Here is an 18,334-nt window from a genome sequence, read left to right on the forward strand (position 1 = left end):
GTCTAGTTTACCGGCCCTAGCATGGATTATGGAATTAATTTTATCTCCACTCTCACCTTTGCCATCAGTACCATTTTTGTGGTTTATTTTCAAGTCGATCTGATATGTCTGCATGCTGGCTACTCCCTCGCTGTATACCCATAGCACGAACCTACCTACGTATGACATCAAACTACAAGCGAGATGGCTCGACCGAGACAAGTCGATGCAAAAGAGACGACATGAATGTGCAGGCGCTTGGTGACCCGTACCACGCCGACGGGCATGAATCTAGAATGAACAAAATCATACAAATAGGATATTAATTTGAAATATCGAGCAATAAAGTGTCCCGAAACAACCGCAAAAATGCCAAATGATTAATAAAGCATTCCAGAGAGCTATTTTCATAGTGGGGTAAGAACCTACCAAGTGTACGTACCAATACAATGAGCGAATGATCAAGGGAAAGCATAAAAACAGGGAAAACGGAGGTTTTGTAACGCTCCGAAGCAAAATGCTGCATCACGTGGCAGACAGAAAAAGAAAATGCCACCAAAGGTGGGACTTGTTACTTGCCGGAAATTTTTTTCCGGCAAGTATGTTGATCTGTTCGTTTGTTACTTGCCGGAAAAATTTTCCGGCAAGTATGTTGATCTGTTCGTTTGTCTGTCTGTCTGCTTGCAGCACTACGTCTACACCGTTGCACGTAGAATCGCCAAACTTTGCACACGTATTTGTCTTGCCCTCTAATATATTGTGCCCAAATGATGACGTCATCAGTCACGTGGTTCGGCCGCCATCTTGGAAAAACCGAAAAACGTTGCACCTCCATATCTCCGAAAGTGCTCAATAGAAAAAATTGAGACATGGCCCATTGTAAAGAACTCTCCATGGGGAATGAAATATGTTAATGATGATGTCATCAGTCACGTTGTTCGGCCGCCATCTTGGAAAAACCGAAAAACCTCGCACCTCCATATCTCCGAAAGTGCTGAATAGAAAAAATTGAGACATGGCTCATTGTAAAGAACTCTCCATGTGGAATAAAATATGTTGATGATGACGTCATCTGTCACTTGGTTCGCCCGCCATTTTGGAAAAACCGAAAAACTTTGCAATTCCACATCTCCAAAAGTCCTGAATAGAAAAAATTGAGACATGGCTCATTGTAAACAACTCTCCACGGGGAATAAAATATGTTAATGATGACATCATCGGTCACGTGGTTCGGCCGCCATATTTGTCCTAAATGGCCGATAAAAAAGAACATTCCGGCAAGTCCTCGGTCTCTGACCGATTTTTCATTTTGGTTGTTGGTGTTCTTGCCTTGCCTCAACAATGAAAATCAGCACCACCACCACAACACTCATTTGAATGCAACGAATGAATGAATGAATGATCGTTTTAAGGCCATTTCCCCGCTAGAGCAGGGGTTAGCCTTGCGGGGCCCATGACAATCATGGTTCCCTGTTTGAGGCAATGTTTTTATGGCCGGATGCCCTTCCTGACGCCAACCCTTGGTCACGCTCTTAGGATGCGCAGGGATACGGTGTACCTATTCTAAACAACGAATGAATGAATGAATGATCGTTTTAAGGCCATTTTCCCCGCTAGAGCGGGGGTTGGCCTTGCGGGCCCCATGACAATCATGGTTCCCTGTTTGAGGCAATGTTTTTATTGCCGGATGCCCTTCCTGACGCCAACCCTTGGTCGCCTCTTCGATGCGCAGGGATACGGTGTACCTATTCTAAACAACGAATCAATTGCATGAATTGCTCAATAGGCTTTTCATTTACATGAAGTTGAACTGTTTTTCGTGATTTAAAAGTTGCTTTGGGAAGGAATAGATTTTATATCTTGAATCTCATTACCCCGCACATGTGAAGCGAAAAGCGGGGTTAAGCAATTGGGTCATATCCGTGCATATAAGATGACTTGCATATCTGGTTACTGCATTCAACCATCGAGCATTTTTTAGGTCAACATAGGCCAAGTTTATAAAATCCTCAATTTTCATCTAATTAACTTGAAATTTGAAGATAATTTGCAAATCCCGTCACTGAATTCAACCACCAAGTATTTTTGATGTCATCATAGGCCAACAACTTATTTTAGGGATTTCGCAAGTATCGTGCTATGCACTACATATTTATTGTGTTATTTGTCTGTCTGTCTGTCTATTTATCTGTATGTCAATTGCCTGCAGGTCACATTGTTTACTCCAATCTTCACAAAACCTCACCACCTGGTAGAGGTTGTGACAATCTGGAAGCCTGTTGTTTCTAAGGTCAAAAGGTCAAAGTCACATAAATTGCCAATTTTCAACCAAATCACTTGGTGTGTGTGTGTGTGTGTGTGTGTTTGTGTGTGTGTGTGTGTGTGTGTGTGTGTGTGTGTGTGTGTGTGTGTGTGTATATATATACTAGCTTGGCTCTGCTCGCTGCGCTCGCCTCACCAAGCGTCGATACTAAGGAACGGGCTTATTTTAGCTGAGGCTAATGACTGTACCTGAGTTGCTGTGTTGTCATGATTTACACCAATCATAATACAAACAATTATTTTGCACAAATTTATTTGTTGTGTTTGTGATATTACATTTTTATAGGCAATTTAGGTTGAAGATTTTGGTTTATACCAATCATGGTTTATACCAATCATGGTTTATGGTTTATACCAATCATAATTCAAACAATTATTTTGCACAAATGTATTTGTAATATACGTGATATCATATTTTATAAACAATTGAAGTTGAAAACTTAAGTTGGGAAAAAAATATTTTCCAAAAAAAGAAAAAGAAAACTGGAACATTTTTCTAAAAAAAAATACCCTTAGGACATACCGACGGGAGAGATATGTGCATACCAGAAGTTTGGTACGATTTCACAAAAGTTTGAGGGAGTAGTTCAGTGACAACACAACACAACACAAGACAACACAACACAGGACAGACGCTGCACAGATATATATATATATATATATATATATATATATATATATATATATATATATATATATATATATATATATATATATATATATATATATATATAATATAATATAATATAATATACTGTATATAAAACTGAAAAACATGGGTGGATGGTGAACCCTCACCGAGATGAAGTCTTGGTTAACCATGTGAGTATATAATATCTTGTTATGAATTTTGGGTAGGGGCATATATAGATCCAGGTAGATCTGCATAGGTAGGTGCTCCGATGTCACGAAGAAAAAGAACCATTTTGATGTACAGTAAGTCAGGGACCTGTCTAGCCCAGTTTGTCGGATTAAGTGTATATCTGTGATCATACAAGGATGATCGTGTGATAGGTAGAGTAGGGATTATGCTAACTCCCCGGTATGTCAAACCTGTGATCATTCCGGTGTCCCGTATGGCAATGCACTCATATACATTAGTTAGGCCCAATAGCGCACCATATTAATTAAATACCCCCTCCGCCACAATAACTTACGGAAAAACAGACAGGAAGCGACCTCGCACCACGGCGGCATGGCAAGCAGACATTGAACAGGCAGGAAATAGCCACACCCAGAAGGACTGTGATTGGTCACGGGAGGGGCAGGAAGCTTCCCTGTGATTGGTGGAAGGCGTGCCACACTGATTGGCCACCAACAGATGGCATAACACCAAAGGCGCGAAGTGCTCGGCCAATCAGATAGAAGGGCGTGAAAGACTAGTAAGAAGCTATGCGCTGATTGGAGGAGAAGCACCAGTGACGTGTGGAGGGCGTGAAAGACGTGCAAGAAGCGAGGCAGGGATTGGGGAGGAAGAGGGCTAACGTCATGAAACGGCCAGTGAAAGCACTCGCTGGCCGACATTTCACTCTCCTCGTTTTTGGATACCATCCTGCCCCGACCTCTCCTCCTTTCTCTTCCCGTTTGGACTTTCGCTTGTTGGACGTTGGAAAGATGGTGGGGCACCGACGACCATCCTCCCCTGTTGTTCCTGTTCCTGGTGCCTGCGTACGAGTGCTGTGGCAGGGGATGGACTGTGCAGCGAGGCTGGTGTTTGCGCCAACCGGAGCTGTGGTCGGACGACGTGCTTGGACCGGACAATCCCTGACGGACGCTGCATCCAGACAGAGAAAAGCCACACTACACCTAACACAACGATTGCTTTTTATTCATTCTTCCTGTGTCCGTTGTAGAAGTCTGGTGTGGGGACGTCCCGATATAGGGGTTTAGTTTTTACCGTCGCGTTCTTGTTATCGGCATCTGTGGCAATAAAGCCTTGTTCTTTTGTACATTATAATTCCGTTTACGGCTGAGTTACCTTTTGCAGGTTTGAAGACTGCTGGGGACCGTCAGGTGAATTCCCGCTTCTTCTTCTTCTTCCCCTTCTTCCTTCCGCGCGTGTATAAGAAATCAGCCATTGATCGTCGCCTCAGAGTAAGCTCGATTGCCATCCGTGATTTCCTGGTATTAACCGAGGGGAATCACACGACAATCTATCTATAATTCCAGTAATCTCTGTGTGTTTGTTTGTACGTTTGTACGTTTGTACGTTTGTCTGTGACCGCTGTTTCTCGACAACCACGGGTCCGATATACTTTAAACTTGCCAGGTATATTGCTGGGGACCCGAGGATGTGCCTTTTCAAGGTTTGAAATTAATCGGACAAGTACTTACCGAGCTATGGCGATTTAGCCGTTCGCCGTTCGCTTTGGCGTTGCGAATGGACCAAACCATTGCATGTAAATAGAGGGGGGGGGGGTTCTGTGGTCGTTGCGAATGGACCAAACCATTCATGTAAATAGAGGGGGGGGGGTTCTGTGGTCGTTACTGCCACGTGGTTTCAAAGTTTTTTTTTGTTGTTGTTGTTTGCACGCATGTTTTTTTGCACCCACGTACGGGCACGCCCTAGGATGTTTACACACACACACCCCTACACAAATTTTTTTTTTTTTTTTTTTTTGGCAAGGAACGGGCACCCACGTACGGGCACGTCCTAGCTTATATATAGTACGGGCATGCCCTAGTATATATAAACAGAAAAGTCCCACGTGGCAAACAGAAAAGTCCCACGTGGCAAACAGAAAAGTCCCACGTGGCAAACAGAAAAGTCCCACGTGGCAAACAGAAAAGTCCCACGTGGCAAACAGAAAAGTCCCACGTGGCAAATAGAAAAGTCCCACGTGGCAAACAGAAAAGTCCCACGTGGCAAACAGAAAAGTCCACGTGGCAAACAGAAAAGTCCCACGTGGCAAACAGAAAAGTCCCACGTGGCAAACAGAAAAGTCCCACGTGGCAAACAGAAAAGTCCCATATGGTGAAGAGAAAAGTCTCATGTAACAAACAGAAAAGTTCCATGTTACAAACAGAAAAGTTCCATGCAACAAACAGAAATGTCCCATGTAACAAACAGAAAAGTCCCACGTAACAAACACAAAAGTCCCATTTGGTGAAGAGAAAAGTCTCATGTAACAAACAGAAAAGTTCCATGCAACAAGCAGAAATGTCCCATGCAACAAACAGAAAAGTCCCCTGTAACAAATAGAAATGTCCCATGTAACAAACAGAAAAGTCCCATATAGCATAGAGAAAAGTCCCATGTGGCAAAGAGAAAAGTTCCATGTAACAAACGGAAAAGTCCCATGTAACAAACAAAAATGTCCCATGTAACAAACAGAAAAGTCCCATGTAACAAACAGAAAAGTCCCATGTAACAAACAGAAATGTCCCATGTAACAAACAGAAATGTCCCATGTAACAAACAGAAAAGTCCCATATGGCAAAGAGAAAAGTTCCATGTGTCAAAGAGAAAATGGTGTCCATGTCAACAATTTCACATTGATTATGATCAAATGGGATATTTTTGTAATTTATTATTGATAAACCTCAAGATCAGATTGAAACTTACACAGCTTATATGTACGCATGTGCAGTATATGTGTAAAATCTGGTCAAAAATATTCAAAAGTCAAGGTTATTGCCATCCAAAACATGCAAATAACCTATTAGGCAGCAATTAGAAAATATATCAACCAAATTTGTTGTGCGCAACATTTCATCATGAAAAACATGTCATAAGTCAAATTTTCCCAAATTGCTGTTTCCATGGAAACTATTGTTTATTTGGATTTTGCAAGTATCATGCTGTGCACGACATCTTTCGTGGTTGTCTGTGTGGAATAATTAATTCTCCAGTTTCAAAGAGTTTGAAACATTTATTCATGCACATGGGAGAGATACATTGAATGCAGTAAACGAGATTGACAAAAGCAGCAAAATGAATTTCTCTCCTGTTATCCAACCCAGAGCCTACATTGGTGCCAGGCCGACATTGGTGCATGGCTACATTGGTGCATGGCTACATTGGTGCATGGCTACATTGGTGCATGGCTACATTGGTGCATGGCTACATTGGTACATGGCTACATTGGTACATGGCTACATTAGTGCATGGCTACATTGGTGCATGGCTACATTGGTACATGGCTACATTGGTACATGGCTACATTAGTACATGGCTACATTGGTGCATGGCCACATTGGTGCATGGATACATTGGTGCCATGCCTACATTGGTGCATGGCGACATTGGTGCCATGCCTACATTGGTGCATTGGTACATGGCTACATTGGTGCATGGCTACATTGGTACATGGCTACATTGGTACATGGCTACATTGGTACATGGCTACATTAGTACATGGCTACATTGGTGCATGGCCACATTGGTGCATGGATACATTGGTGCCATGCCTACATTGGTGCATGGCGACATTGGTGCCATGCTTACATTGGTGCATTGGTACATGGCTACATTGGTGCATGGCTACATTGGTACATGGCTACATTGGTGCATGGCCACATTGGTGCATGCCTATATTGGTGCATGGCAACATTGGTGCCATGCCTACATTGATGCATGGCTACATTGGTACATGGCTACATTGGTGCATGGCTACATTGGTACATGGCTACATTGGTGCATGGCTACATTGGTGCATGGCTATATTGGTGCATGGCTACATTGGTGCATGGCTACATTGGTGCATGGCTACATTGGTGTATGGCTACATTGGTGCATGGCTACATTGGTGCATGGCTACATTGGTGACATGCGTGCATTGGTGCCATGCCTGCATTGGTGCCATGCCTACATTGATGCATGGCTACATTGATGCATGGCTACATTGATGCATGGCTACATTGGTGCATGGCTACATTGGTCCATGGCATCATTGGTGCATGGCAACATTGGTGCATGGCTACATTGGTGCATGGCTACATTGGTGCATGGCTACATTGGTGCATGGCTACATTGGTGCATGGCGACATTGGTGCCATGCGTACATTGGTGCCATGCCTAGATTGGTGCCATGCCTAGATTGGTGCAATGCCTAGATTGGTGCCATGCCTAGATTGGTGCCATCCCTACATTGGTGCCATGCCTACATTGGTGCCATGCCTACTTTGGTGCCATGCCTACATTGGTGCCATGCCTACATTGGTGCCATGCCTACATTGGTTCCATGCCTACATTGGTGCCATGCCTACATTGGTGCCATGCCTACATTGGTGCCATGCCTACATTGGTGCCATGGCTACTTTGGTGCCATGCATACATTGGTGCCATGCGTGCATTGGTGCATGGCTACATTGGTGCCGTGCGTACATTGGTGCCATGCGTTCATTGGTGCCATGCGTACATTGGTGCCATGCGTGCATTGGTGCCATGCGTACATTGGTGCCATGCCTATATTGGTGCCATGCCTACATTGGTGCCATGCCTACATTGGTGCCATGGTTACATTGGTGCCATGGTTACATTGGTGCCATGGCTACATTGGTGCATGGCTACATTGGTGCATGGCTACATTGGTGCCATGCCTACATTGGTGCATGGCTACATTGGTGCATGGCTACATTGGTGACATGCCTACATTGGTGCATGGCTACATTGGTACATGGCTACATTGGTGCATGCCTAGATTGGTGCCATGCCTGTATTGGTGCCATGCCTACATCAGTGCCATGCCTACATTGGTGCATGGCTACATTGGTACATGGCTACATTGGTACATCGCTACACTGGTGCATGGCTACATTGGTGCATGGCTATATTGGTGCATGGCTATATTGGTGCATGGCTATATTGGTGCATGGCTACATTGGTGCATGGCTACATTGGTGCATGGCTACATTGGTGCATGGCTACATTGGTGCATGGCTACATTCGTGCATGGCTACATTCGTGCATGGCTACATTGGTGCCATGCCTACATTGGTGCCAGGCCTACATTGGTGCCAGGCCTACATTGGTGCCATGACTGTGTTGGTGCCATGCCTACATTGGTGCCATGCCTACATCGCTGCCATGCCTACATCGCTGCCATGCCTAGATTGGTGCCATGCCTAGATTGGTGCCATGCCTAGATTGGTGCCATGCCTACATTGGTGCCATGCCTAGATTGGTGCCATGCCTAGATTAGTGCCATGCCGAGATTGGTGCCATGCCTACATTGGTGGCATGGCTACATTGGTGCCATGCCTACATTGGTGCCATGCCTAGATTGGTGCCATGCCTAGATTGGTGCCATGCCGAGATTGGTGCCATGCCTAGATTGGTGCCATGCCTACATTGGTGCTATGCCTAGATTGGTGCCATGCCTACATTGGTGCCATGCCTATATTGGTGCCATGCCTAGATTGGTGCCATGCCTAGATTGGTGCCATGCCAAGATTGGTGCCATGCCTACATTGGTGCCATGCCTGCATTGGTGCCATGCCTACATTGGTGCCATGCCTGTATTGGTGCCATGCCCAGATTTGTGCCATGCCTACATTGGTGCCATGCCTACATTGGTGCCACGCCTACATTGGTGCCATGCCTACATTGGTGCCATGGCTACTTTGGTGCCATGCATACATTGGTGCCATGCGTGCATTGGTGCCATGCGTACATTGGTGCATGGCTACATTGGTGGCATGCATACATTGGTGCCATGCGTACATTGGTGCCATGCTGAATTGGTGCCATGCGTACATTGGTGCCATGCGTTCATTGGTGCCATGCGTACATTGGTGCCATGCCTATATTGGTGCCATGCCTACATTGGAGCCATGCCTACATTGGTGCCATGGTTACATTGGTGCCATGGCTACATTGGTGCCATGCGTGCATTGCTGCCATGCGTACATTGGTGCCATGCGTACATTGGTGCCATGCGTACATTGGAGCCATGCCTACATTGGTGCCATGCCTACATTGGTGCAATGGCTACATTGGTGCCATGGCTACATTGGTGCCATGCGTGCATTGGTGCCGTGCGTACATTGGTGCCGTGCGTACATTGGTGCCGTGCGTACATTGGTGCCGTACATGCATTGGTGCCGTGCGTACATTGGTGCCATGCGTACATTGGTGCCATGCGTACATTGGTGCCATGCCTACATTGGTGCCATGCGTACATTGGTGCCATGCCTACATTGGTGCCATGCGTACATTGGTGCCATGCGTACATTGGTGCCATGCGTACATTGGTGCCATGCCTATATTGGTGCCATGTCTACATTGGTGCCATGCCTAGATTGGTTCCATGCCTAGAAAGCGAGGCACTTGGCACGATGCCGAATTTTAATTGAAGTTTGTTTTGCAGATATAAAAACTTAATGCAGAAGAAAAAATATATTGATGGTGGGTTGTAGTTCCAAGTGAATGTACAAACCGTTGGGGGAAACGGACGGCACTGCATCTAAAGGTCATATTTCCAATTGTCTGGTATGCAGGCTCACAGCAGCTGCTCCTCGGTACTGCTTACTTCCTGGTGGTTTTGTGGCTGTTCGTACTGCGAGTTCCAGCAATCGGGACCAGTGGGGATGGCCCATCAGCGGGAGACAAAAGTGGTCGATGGTCACCGTTGGGGCAGCGGTCGGCACCGCCTTGGGCTTGAGCCTCTACATACACAAAATGCGAGACCCTCCTTCTCAAACGGTTGGAACCACATGACTGTAATTGAAGATTTATTAGGGTTGAGATTTCATTCCTTCAGGAATGTTTTCACTATATGTTTGCTTGGCATTCACTTGTAATCCTTTTTATAATCAGGAAGAGCAAGTAAAATGTCGGTTACAATGTCTTTCGTTGGTTCCATTGCCAACTAACCACCACCTAAATTAATTTACCATTGTGGCGGGCACATGGGGCAATAATTCCGCGCTCCAGAAGGTGGCGCGAGCGCCCAGGCGGGGACCGATGGCACATGCCCCGCCCTTCGACCGAGCGGCCACGCCCGGGAACTAGGCGTGGCCTCGGCACATATATGCGGGCTCTAAGCTCGAGCCCGCCCAGTGCTGCAGTTTCGAGCTTTCGCAATAAAGATTCTTTTGGTTAACAACGCGTTGTGGCCTACCTCTTTGGCAAGCAAGTTGTGTGCGCAGCACCACACTTCACTGGTGACCCCGATTGGTTCAGCCGTTGCTGACCACCGAACGCGCCATGGCCAACAACGCCGTCACGGTAAAACTCCCAGAGTTTTGTGAAGCACAGGCCGACGTGTGGTTCGTGCAGGCCAAAGCACAATTTCAGCTTCGAGGCATAACGGCGGACGAGACCCGTTACTACCACGTGGTCGCCGCCCTCGGGCCCGGCACTGCCGCCCGAGTCATGTCCATCCTGCGGCACCCGCCGGCCGACCACAAGTACAGGGCGCTCAAACGTCTCCTCATGGCCACGTTCGGCCTCACGGAGATCGAACGGGCCGACCGCCTCCTGGACCTTCCCGAACTCGGCGACACAAGACCATCCGTGCGAATGGATCATATGCTGTCGCTGCTGGGTGACCAAGTCCCGGATTTCTTATTCCGGGTGCTTTTCCTGCGCCAGCTTCCGCTACAGGTACGCCTCGCGCTGGCCGGTTCCAACATAAGGGAACCCCGCGCCCTGGCGGTAGAGGCCGACAAGTTCTTCGCGGCTTGCGACATGCGGTCGAGTTACGGTGCCGCCATCGTGGTTCCCGAGGCAGATGGTACAGCATCCCTCGTGGCCGCTTCCGCGCCCCGACCACCACCACCACCACCACCACCGCCGAGAATACCGCGGCCGCCGCCGCCCCCGCCGCCGCAAGCTTGGTGCTATTTCCACGCCAGGTTTGGCCACAAGGCTAAGAAGTGTTGCCCGCCGTGCTCGTTTGACAAGTCGGGAAACTACCAGGCCGGCGCTCGTTAGCGGCCCTGAGCGGCGGCCATTCCGGCAGCCTCCTATTCATCACGGACACCTTGTCCGGGCGCCGTTTCCTCTGCGATACAGGAGCGCAGGTAAGCGTCATCCCAGCCTACACGTCCGACAAGCGAACCGCGGGCCAGGGCCCCGCGTTGCTTGCCGCCAACGGTACACCCATCCGCACGTTCGGGAAGCGCTGCCTCTCCCTGCGGTTCGGAGGGCAGCGCTTTCAATGGTTGTTCGTGACCGCCAGCGTGCCAATGGCGTTGCTCGATGCGGACTTCCTATGTGCGCATGGGTTGCTGGTCGATGTGAAGCGCAGATGGCCCATCCAGGCCGAAACCTTTAGCTCGCTCGCTTGTTCGCTGAGCAGCTCGTTGAGCGGCTCACTGAGCGGCTCACCGAGCGGCTTGCCAAGCGGCTTGCTGGACGGTTCCGTCCCGGCGAGTTTAAGTTGCACGCTTCCGGCAGCGGACGACTTTACCCGCCTCCTCGCCAGTTTCCCGGCCCTCATGCGGCCCACCTTCTCAGCGGTGGCCGTTAAGCACGGGGTGGAGCATCACATCCCCACGTTCGGGCCGCCGGTCTATGCCCGGGCCCAACTCGAGCCTACGAAGCTCGCCGTGGCGAAAGCGGAGTTCGCCATGCTGGAGCGGCTGGGGATCGTGCGGCGCTCCAACAGCGCTTGGGCTTCCCCGCTGCACATCGTGCCAAAGCCCGGCGGGGGATGGCGGCCGTGCGGGGACTACCGCCGGCTCAACGATGCCACCACCCCCGACCGCTACCCCGTCCCACACATTCAGGACTTTTCCGCCCGGTCGGTCAACACGACCGTGTTTTCAAAGGTGGACCTCATCCGGGGCTACCATCAGGTCCCCGTCCAACCGGACGACGTCCCGAAGACGGCCGTCATCACCCCTTTCGGCCTCTTCAAATTCCTCAGGATGCCCTTCGGGTTGAAGAATGCGGCTCAGGCGTTCCAGCGGCTTATGGATAGCGTCTTGCGTGACTTACCTTTCCTGTTCGTCTACCTGGATGACATCCTAGTAGCGAGCGCGTCCCGGGAGGACCACCTGCTCCACCTCCGCACGCTTTTCGAACGCCTGGGCCAGCATGGCCTAATCATCAACCCTGCCAAGTGCCGTTTCGGTGTCGCCACCTTCGACTTCTTGGGGCACCGCATCACCGAGTACGGGGCCGTCCCTTTACCGGCCAAGGTGGAGGCGGTCAGGGATTTCCCGCGGCCCCGCACGATCAAGGGGCTCCAGGAGTTCCTGGGCATGGTAAACCTTTACCACCGCTTCATGCCCCACGTCGCCCGGCTCCTCCGCCCCTTGCACGAGGCCCTTTGGGGCAAGCCGGGCAAAGGTGACATCGCATGGTCGGAGCCGATGGCCGCGGCGTTCGCGGGCGCAAAGCTGGCTCTGGCCGACGCCACCATGCTGGCGCGCCCGATGCACCGATCGCCCTCACCACTGACGCGTCGGACTACGCGGTGGGCGTGGTGCACGAGCAATGGGTGCGTGGTGCTTGGCAACCGCTGGCGTTTTTCAGCCGGCAGCTTCGCCCGCACGAACGGCGGTACAGCACCTTCGACCGCGAGTTGCTCGGGCTCCACCTGGCGGTCCGACACTTCCGCCATCTGCTGGAGGGCCACCCGTTCACGGCCTTCGTTGACCACAAGCCCCTTGTGTTCGCGATGGCCAAGGTCGCCGAGCCATGGTCGGCATGGCAGCAGCGCCACCTCTCTGCCGTGTCCGAGTACACGACGGACATCCGTCACGTGGCGGGTAAGGACAACCCGGTGGCGGATTGCCTTTCCCGGTCCGTCGTGCACGCGGTCCACCTCGGGGTCGACTATGCCCGGATGGCGGAGGCCCAGACCGCCGACCCCGGCATCCAGGCCTTGCGGATCGCCGTCACAGGCCTCCGCGTCACCGAGGTGCCGTTCGACACCGCGGGCACGGCCCTCCTATGCGACGTCTCCCTCTGCCCGCCTCGTCCCATCGTGCCCGCTGGCTGGCAGCGCCCGGTGTTCGACGCCATCCACGGCCTGTCCCACCCTGGCGCGAGGGCATCCCAGAAACTCGTCGGGGCGAAGTTTGTCTGGCATGGCCTCCGGAAGGACGTCCGCAACTGGGCCAGGACGTGCCTCGCGTGCCAGCGCACAAAGGTCCACCGCCACACCCAGGCACCGTTGGCCCCGTTTACGGTGCCCGAGCGGCGGTTCGACCACTTGCACGTCGACTTGGTGGGACCTCTGCCCCCCTCGCGAGGTTTTACCCACCTCCTCACCATGGTCGACCGCACCACACAGTGGCCGTAGGCCGTCCCATTGGCGGCGACGTCTGCGGCTGAGGTGGCGCAAGCCTTTATCGCCACTTGGGTTGCCCGGTTCGGTGCCCCTTCGGACATCTCGTCCGACCGCGGCCCCCAGTTCACCTCGGAGCTCTGGGCTATGGTGGCGCAAGGGCTCGGGGTGAAGCTACACCACACCACGGCCTACCACCCCCAGGCCAATGGCCTGTGCGAGCGCTTTCATCGCTCTATGAAGGCCGTGCTCCGGGCCAGCCTCTGCAACGGCGGCTGGGTCGACAGGCTCCCCTGGGTCCTGCTGGGCCTCAGGACGGCGCCCAAGGACGACCTGCGCGTGTCCTCGGCGGAGTTGGTCTTCGGGCAACCGCTGCGGGTGCCGGGCGAGTTCCTCCCCGACTCCACGGCACCATGGTCCACGGCACAGCAGCGCTCCGCTCTGCAGGAGACCGCCCAGAGGTTCGCCCCGGTGCCAACGGCACACCACGGTTGCCCGCCTTCCCACGTCGCCCCGGAGCTTCGCACGGCAAAGTACGTGTTCATCCGGCACGACGCCCACCGGGCACCGCTATGGCCCCCGTACGACGGGCCCTTCTGCGTGCTGGAGACCGGGGTCGAATTTTTCACGGTCGACATCGGCGGTGCCCCGAATCGCATTTCCGTGGACCGCCTCAAGCCGGCCCACCTCAATCCGGACCACCCCCTGGCCAGCAGCTCTGCCTCTGCGTCGGGGCCGCCCCCCGGCGGTCGGACCCCCGGCACCCCCGCCAACAGCTCTGCCTCCGCATCGAGGCCACCCCCCGGCGGTCGGACCCCCGGCACCCCTCAGCCCTGCTGCCCCCCAGCCCTGTACCCATCGCCAGGGGGCGTTTCAGCCGGGTCATCCGGCTTCCCCGCAAAGTCAACCTTCAGGTGCGCGGGAATTCTGGGGGGGGGGGGGGGGGGCGCGCGTGTGGCGGGCACATGGGGCAATAATTCCGCGCTCCAGAAGGTGGCGCGAGCGCCCAGGCGGGGAACGATGGCACATGCCCCGCCCTTCGACCGAGCGGCCACGCCCGGGGACTAGGCGTGGCCTCGGCACATATATGCGGGCTCTAAGCTCAAGCCCGCCCAGTGCTGCAGTTTCGAGCTTTCGCAATAAAGACTCTTTTGGTTAACAACGCGTTGTGGCCTACCTCTTTGGCAAGCAAGTTGTGTGCGCAGCACCACACTTCACCATTACATTTAATTATGGTCTAATTACTACACCATAACTACATGCTAGCTTTATGCGCAGCACATGACAACTTTTTTTTTTTTTTTTTTTTTTTTTTGTGCACTGAATCGAGGCTCGTGAAAGAGCTAACATTTACTTCACAAACAAATCAACCAGACAAACAAAATATATAAAAAGAGGGAGCGGAAGACAAGATGGGGAGAGAAGCAGAAGCACACAAACACAACATTTGAGAGCAGGGAGATCTGTGGGAGGGAGAGGGCTTGGGGGGAGGAGGCGTGGGAAGGGGGGGGGGGGAGGGTGGGAGAAGTATAAAACACAAGGACACCAAGGACTTCCAGGACAGAAGTTGGTATTTCAAAAAAGTGTATCTGGGGTGAATTAGCGGGGGTAGAAAAGATCAAGGTTTTAGATGGGGGAAGATGAGAGATGGTGGTGAACAGCTGTTTTAAAGACCTGGAGGGAGGAGTGGGATTGAATTGAGTGGGGGAGTTTGTTCCAGAGGCGGGAGAAAAGGGGAATGAAAGAGTGAAGGTGAGCAGAGAGCCTAGATTTTGGCAGTTTAACCATAAGAGGGTTGCAGGCAGATCTTGTGCGACTTGTAGGAATATTTGGGGGACAGAGCACAGAGAGAGCTGGGGGTGCAAGGCCGGAGAGGAGTCGGTAGAAGACAGAAAGACCACCAACCTGCCTGCGGTGAGTGAGTGAAAGGCCCTCGGAGTTAGCTTCATCGCAGGAAATTCCAATGATTCTGAAAGCTTTGGCTTCAACAGTGTGAAGTCGAGCTAGGTGTGAGGCAGGAGCACCAGCCCAGAGGGGAGAGCAGTATTCCATTGAGCTGTGGATGAAAGCCTTGTGTGTGGTGAGGAGGTCAGGTGTGCCAAGGAAGGACTTCGCACGACGGAGGATGCCCATTCCCGACTGGCTTTAGAGGACAGCTTGGAAATGTGGTTTTCCCAAGAAAGATCATGGCAGATAGTGAGACCCAAAAGCTTGAGCGACAGAACTTCTTGGAGAGGATTGTTGAGAAAGTAGATGGGAGGGTTTTCCAGTCGGTCTTTTCGGAGAGACATAGTAAGAGTGTGAGATTTGTCAGGATTGAAAGACATGTTCCACTTGTTTGACCAGTCTATGATTTTGTCCAGGTCTGCAGAGAGTGAGGAGGCTACAGACTGCCGATCTGAGGGATGAGAAATGGAGCGGCAGAGAGTGGAGTCATCAGCAAAGAGATAGAGAGGATTTTCCAGAGAGTCGGAGAGATCAGTGATGAAGACCAGAAAAAGCACAGGCCCAGAACACTACCTTGGGGAACTCCAGCCAGAACAGGAAGGGGCGATGAGAGAAATCCATTCAGGGCCACACGTTGACTACGACCAGAGAGGAAGTCCGCAAGCCAAGCGTGGAGATTTCCATGGATACCATAGGAGGAGAGTTTGGTGAGCAGAGCTGGGTGCCAGACCGTATCGAAGGCATGTGATATGTCGAGGGAGACAGCTCTGATTTCCTGTTTGGCATTGAGGACCTAAATTGATTGAGGACCTAAAGTTTAGATGTTTCCATATACATCCATAGTTTCCATAGTGATTGTTTCGTTAGGTTACCCATCCTCGTATCAGGGGAAGGAGAGATGCGTTGTGGTTGTAGATATAACCTTCCCCATCGTTACCTTCCCAAACCAACCTTCCGTACTTAAACCAAATAATCACCATAGCAGCGCTGCTGTAATCGCCAGTCCGACATCCGAGTCCTTGCAGTTTCAAGGAGGTGAATAGGCCCTACCCCCATGCACTCGAGTGACAAATGTGTGTGGCTGGTTCAAAGCCGTGTGCCTCAGAGAGTCGGGGCTTTACTGGATCCAGAGAACGGATGTGCCGTTCAACCATTTGTGTGGTCTGTGGACCGTTTGGTATTTTGTACGGTCTGTAGACGGTTCAACCATCCGTGCAATCTGTGTCGTGGGGCCATTAGCAAAGAGGAATGCTGAGGAATGCCAAGTGGCATGAGAGGGAACCAAGCAAATGCTCCAAGCAGAATATTGAGAGACCTGGTCAGTTTGACAGAGCGTCGAGGAGCGCTGAGGAGTGCCAAGTGGCACGAAGCACACCAAGTGGCACGAAGCACGCCAAGTGAGCATTGAGCACGCCAGGCGTCTCGAGAGGGTGCCAAGCAGGTGCTCCCAGCGAGCTTTGAGAAGCAACACGAGGGCACCAATCGAGTGTTGAGGAATTCAGGAATCACGAGAGGGTGCCAAGGTAGCTCCCCAAACAAGCATTGAGGAATGCTGAGGAACACCAAGCAAGCGCTCCAAGTGGAATGCTGAGGAACGCCAAGCCACTCACCATACCGTACACACTATCAGTTCACGTACGGGCGAGGCTGCGTTCAAACACACACCCTGATTTTTCTTCTCTCTCTCTCAGGCCCCATTCTCCCGAATCATCCCCGAATGTATGAGGCACCTGTGTTGTTTAGTGTGATACGGTTACAATGATTGTATAAGGGGAAGTAGTAACTACTTTTTCTCCTTTTCTTTGCCTGCTTTTCATATGTGCTTCGTGAATTGCTCCTGCTTGTGATACTTGCCTGTAAATGTGTAACTATTATTTGGCTACCGTTTGTTGTGTGAATAATGCTTTGTAAATGCATTCTTGTGAACATTGCATTTGTACGTGCTTGTAAATGCATCCTTTATTGGTGGTAAACTTTCAAACCTGCTCGATTGTCTCTTTCATTGGTTTGACATAGTGTGCAGAGACTAGATTATGTAAAGTTCTGCCCCACTGATTGACTCCGCTAGTTTAGCCAATGTCCAACCCACGGTTTCACTCGGCCTTAATAAGCAGACTGGTGAGCGTTGAGGGTACGGTCCCCAATTGGGATCACCAAACCACCAGTCAGGTAACGCGTAAATAAAGGAGTGAAAACCCTGCTCAGTTTGGTGGTTTCAATCGGTGTCCGTGGTTGACTAGCGACCCGCCGGACCGTGGAGTTATCCGTGACTGGTGGCCTCAGGTCCGGAGGTCAGGGAGCAGGTCCGACGAACACCGTCGTGGTAACCCCAGATCCCGGATCCGTAAGAATATATTTAAATTTGGGGCTGGTGTGATGTCCTAGAGGTAAGCACACGCACCTCTAAGCTGTCTAGTCTGGGTTTGAATCCCAACACATCTCTTAAACTGTCAGTGTTTCAGTGTTTCACAAGTATGGTGATTCATCAATGTGTGTGCCGTTCCTTGGATGGACGTTAAACGGGATTCAGACAACTTATAATTGCCAACATTAGTTGATGGACATTAAAGATCCCCTGGTGTCCTTCATGAATAGTAGACGAGATATCACCAGCACGCTGAAAAAAAACCTACAAATTCCTGCCCTAACCTTCGTGAAATGTCAGCTCTGCCCTGGAACTGGTTGTTTACGCATGCAGTGTAAACTGACTACTCCGCCATGGAACCGGCTGTTTACGCAGACCTTCAATCAATGCATTTTTAACACATTATTGGAGCTCTATTAATGGAATTCTAACATTTAACGATTCAAATATAATCATGCCAAGCCTATCTATAAACATGTCTTTGTATAGAAAAATGGACTATAGTGCCGGTATTAGAATTCTATGCTTGGTGACATCT

At 50.8% G+C, this 18,334-nt stretch overlaps 1 protein-coding gene across 1 annotated transcript in view; it reads left to right on the forward strand.

The window, feature by feature from the left end:
• SUOX (sulfite oxidase) overlaps positions 1 to 18,334 on the forward strand; it is a 101,421-nt gene that overhangs the window by 24,147 nt on the left and 58,940 nt on the right. Inside the window, exon 3 of the mRNA XM_068121704.2 lies at positions 9,742 to 9,946. Within this exon, the coding sequence (XP_067977805.1) occupies positions 9,742 to 9,946 (205 nt within the window). The remainder of the gene's footprint in view (positions 1 to 9,741; positions 9,947 to 18,334) is intronic.

This window comes from Myxine glutinosa, chromosome 7 (genome assembly GCF_964187855.1).
Source record: "Myxine glutinosa chromosome 7, kmMyxGlut1.1, whole genome shotgun sequence".
In the NCBI taxonomy this organism is placed as follows: Eukaryota; Metazoa; Chordata; class Myxini; order Myxiniformes; family Myxinidae; genus Myxine; species Myxine glutinosa.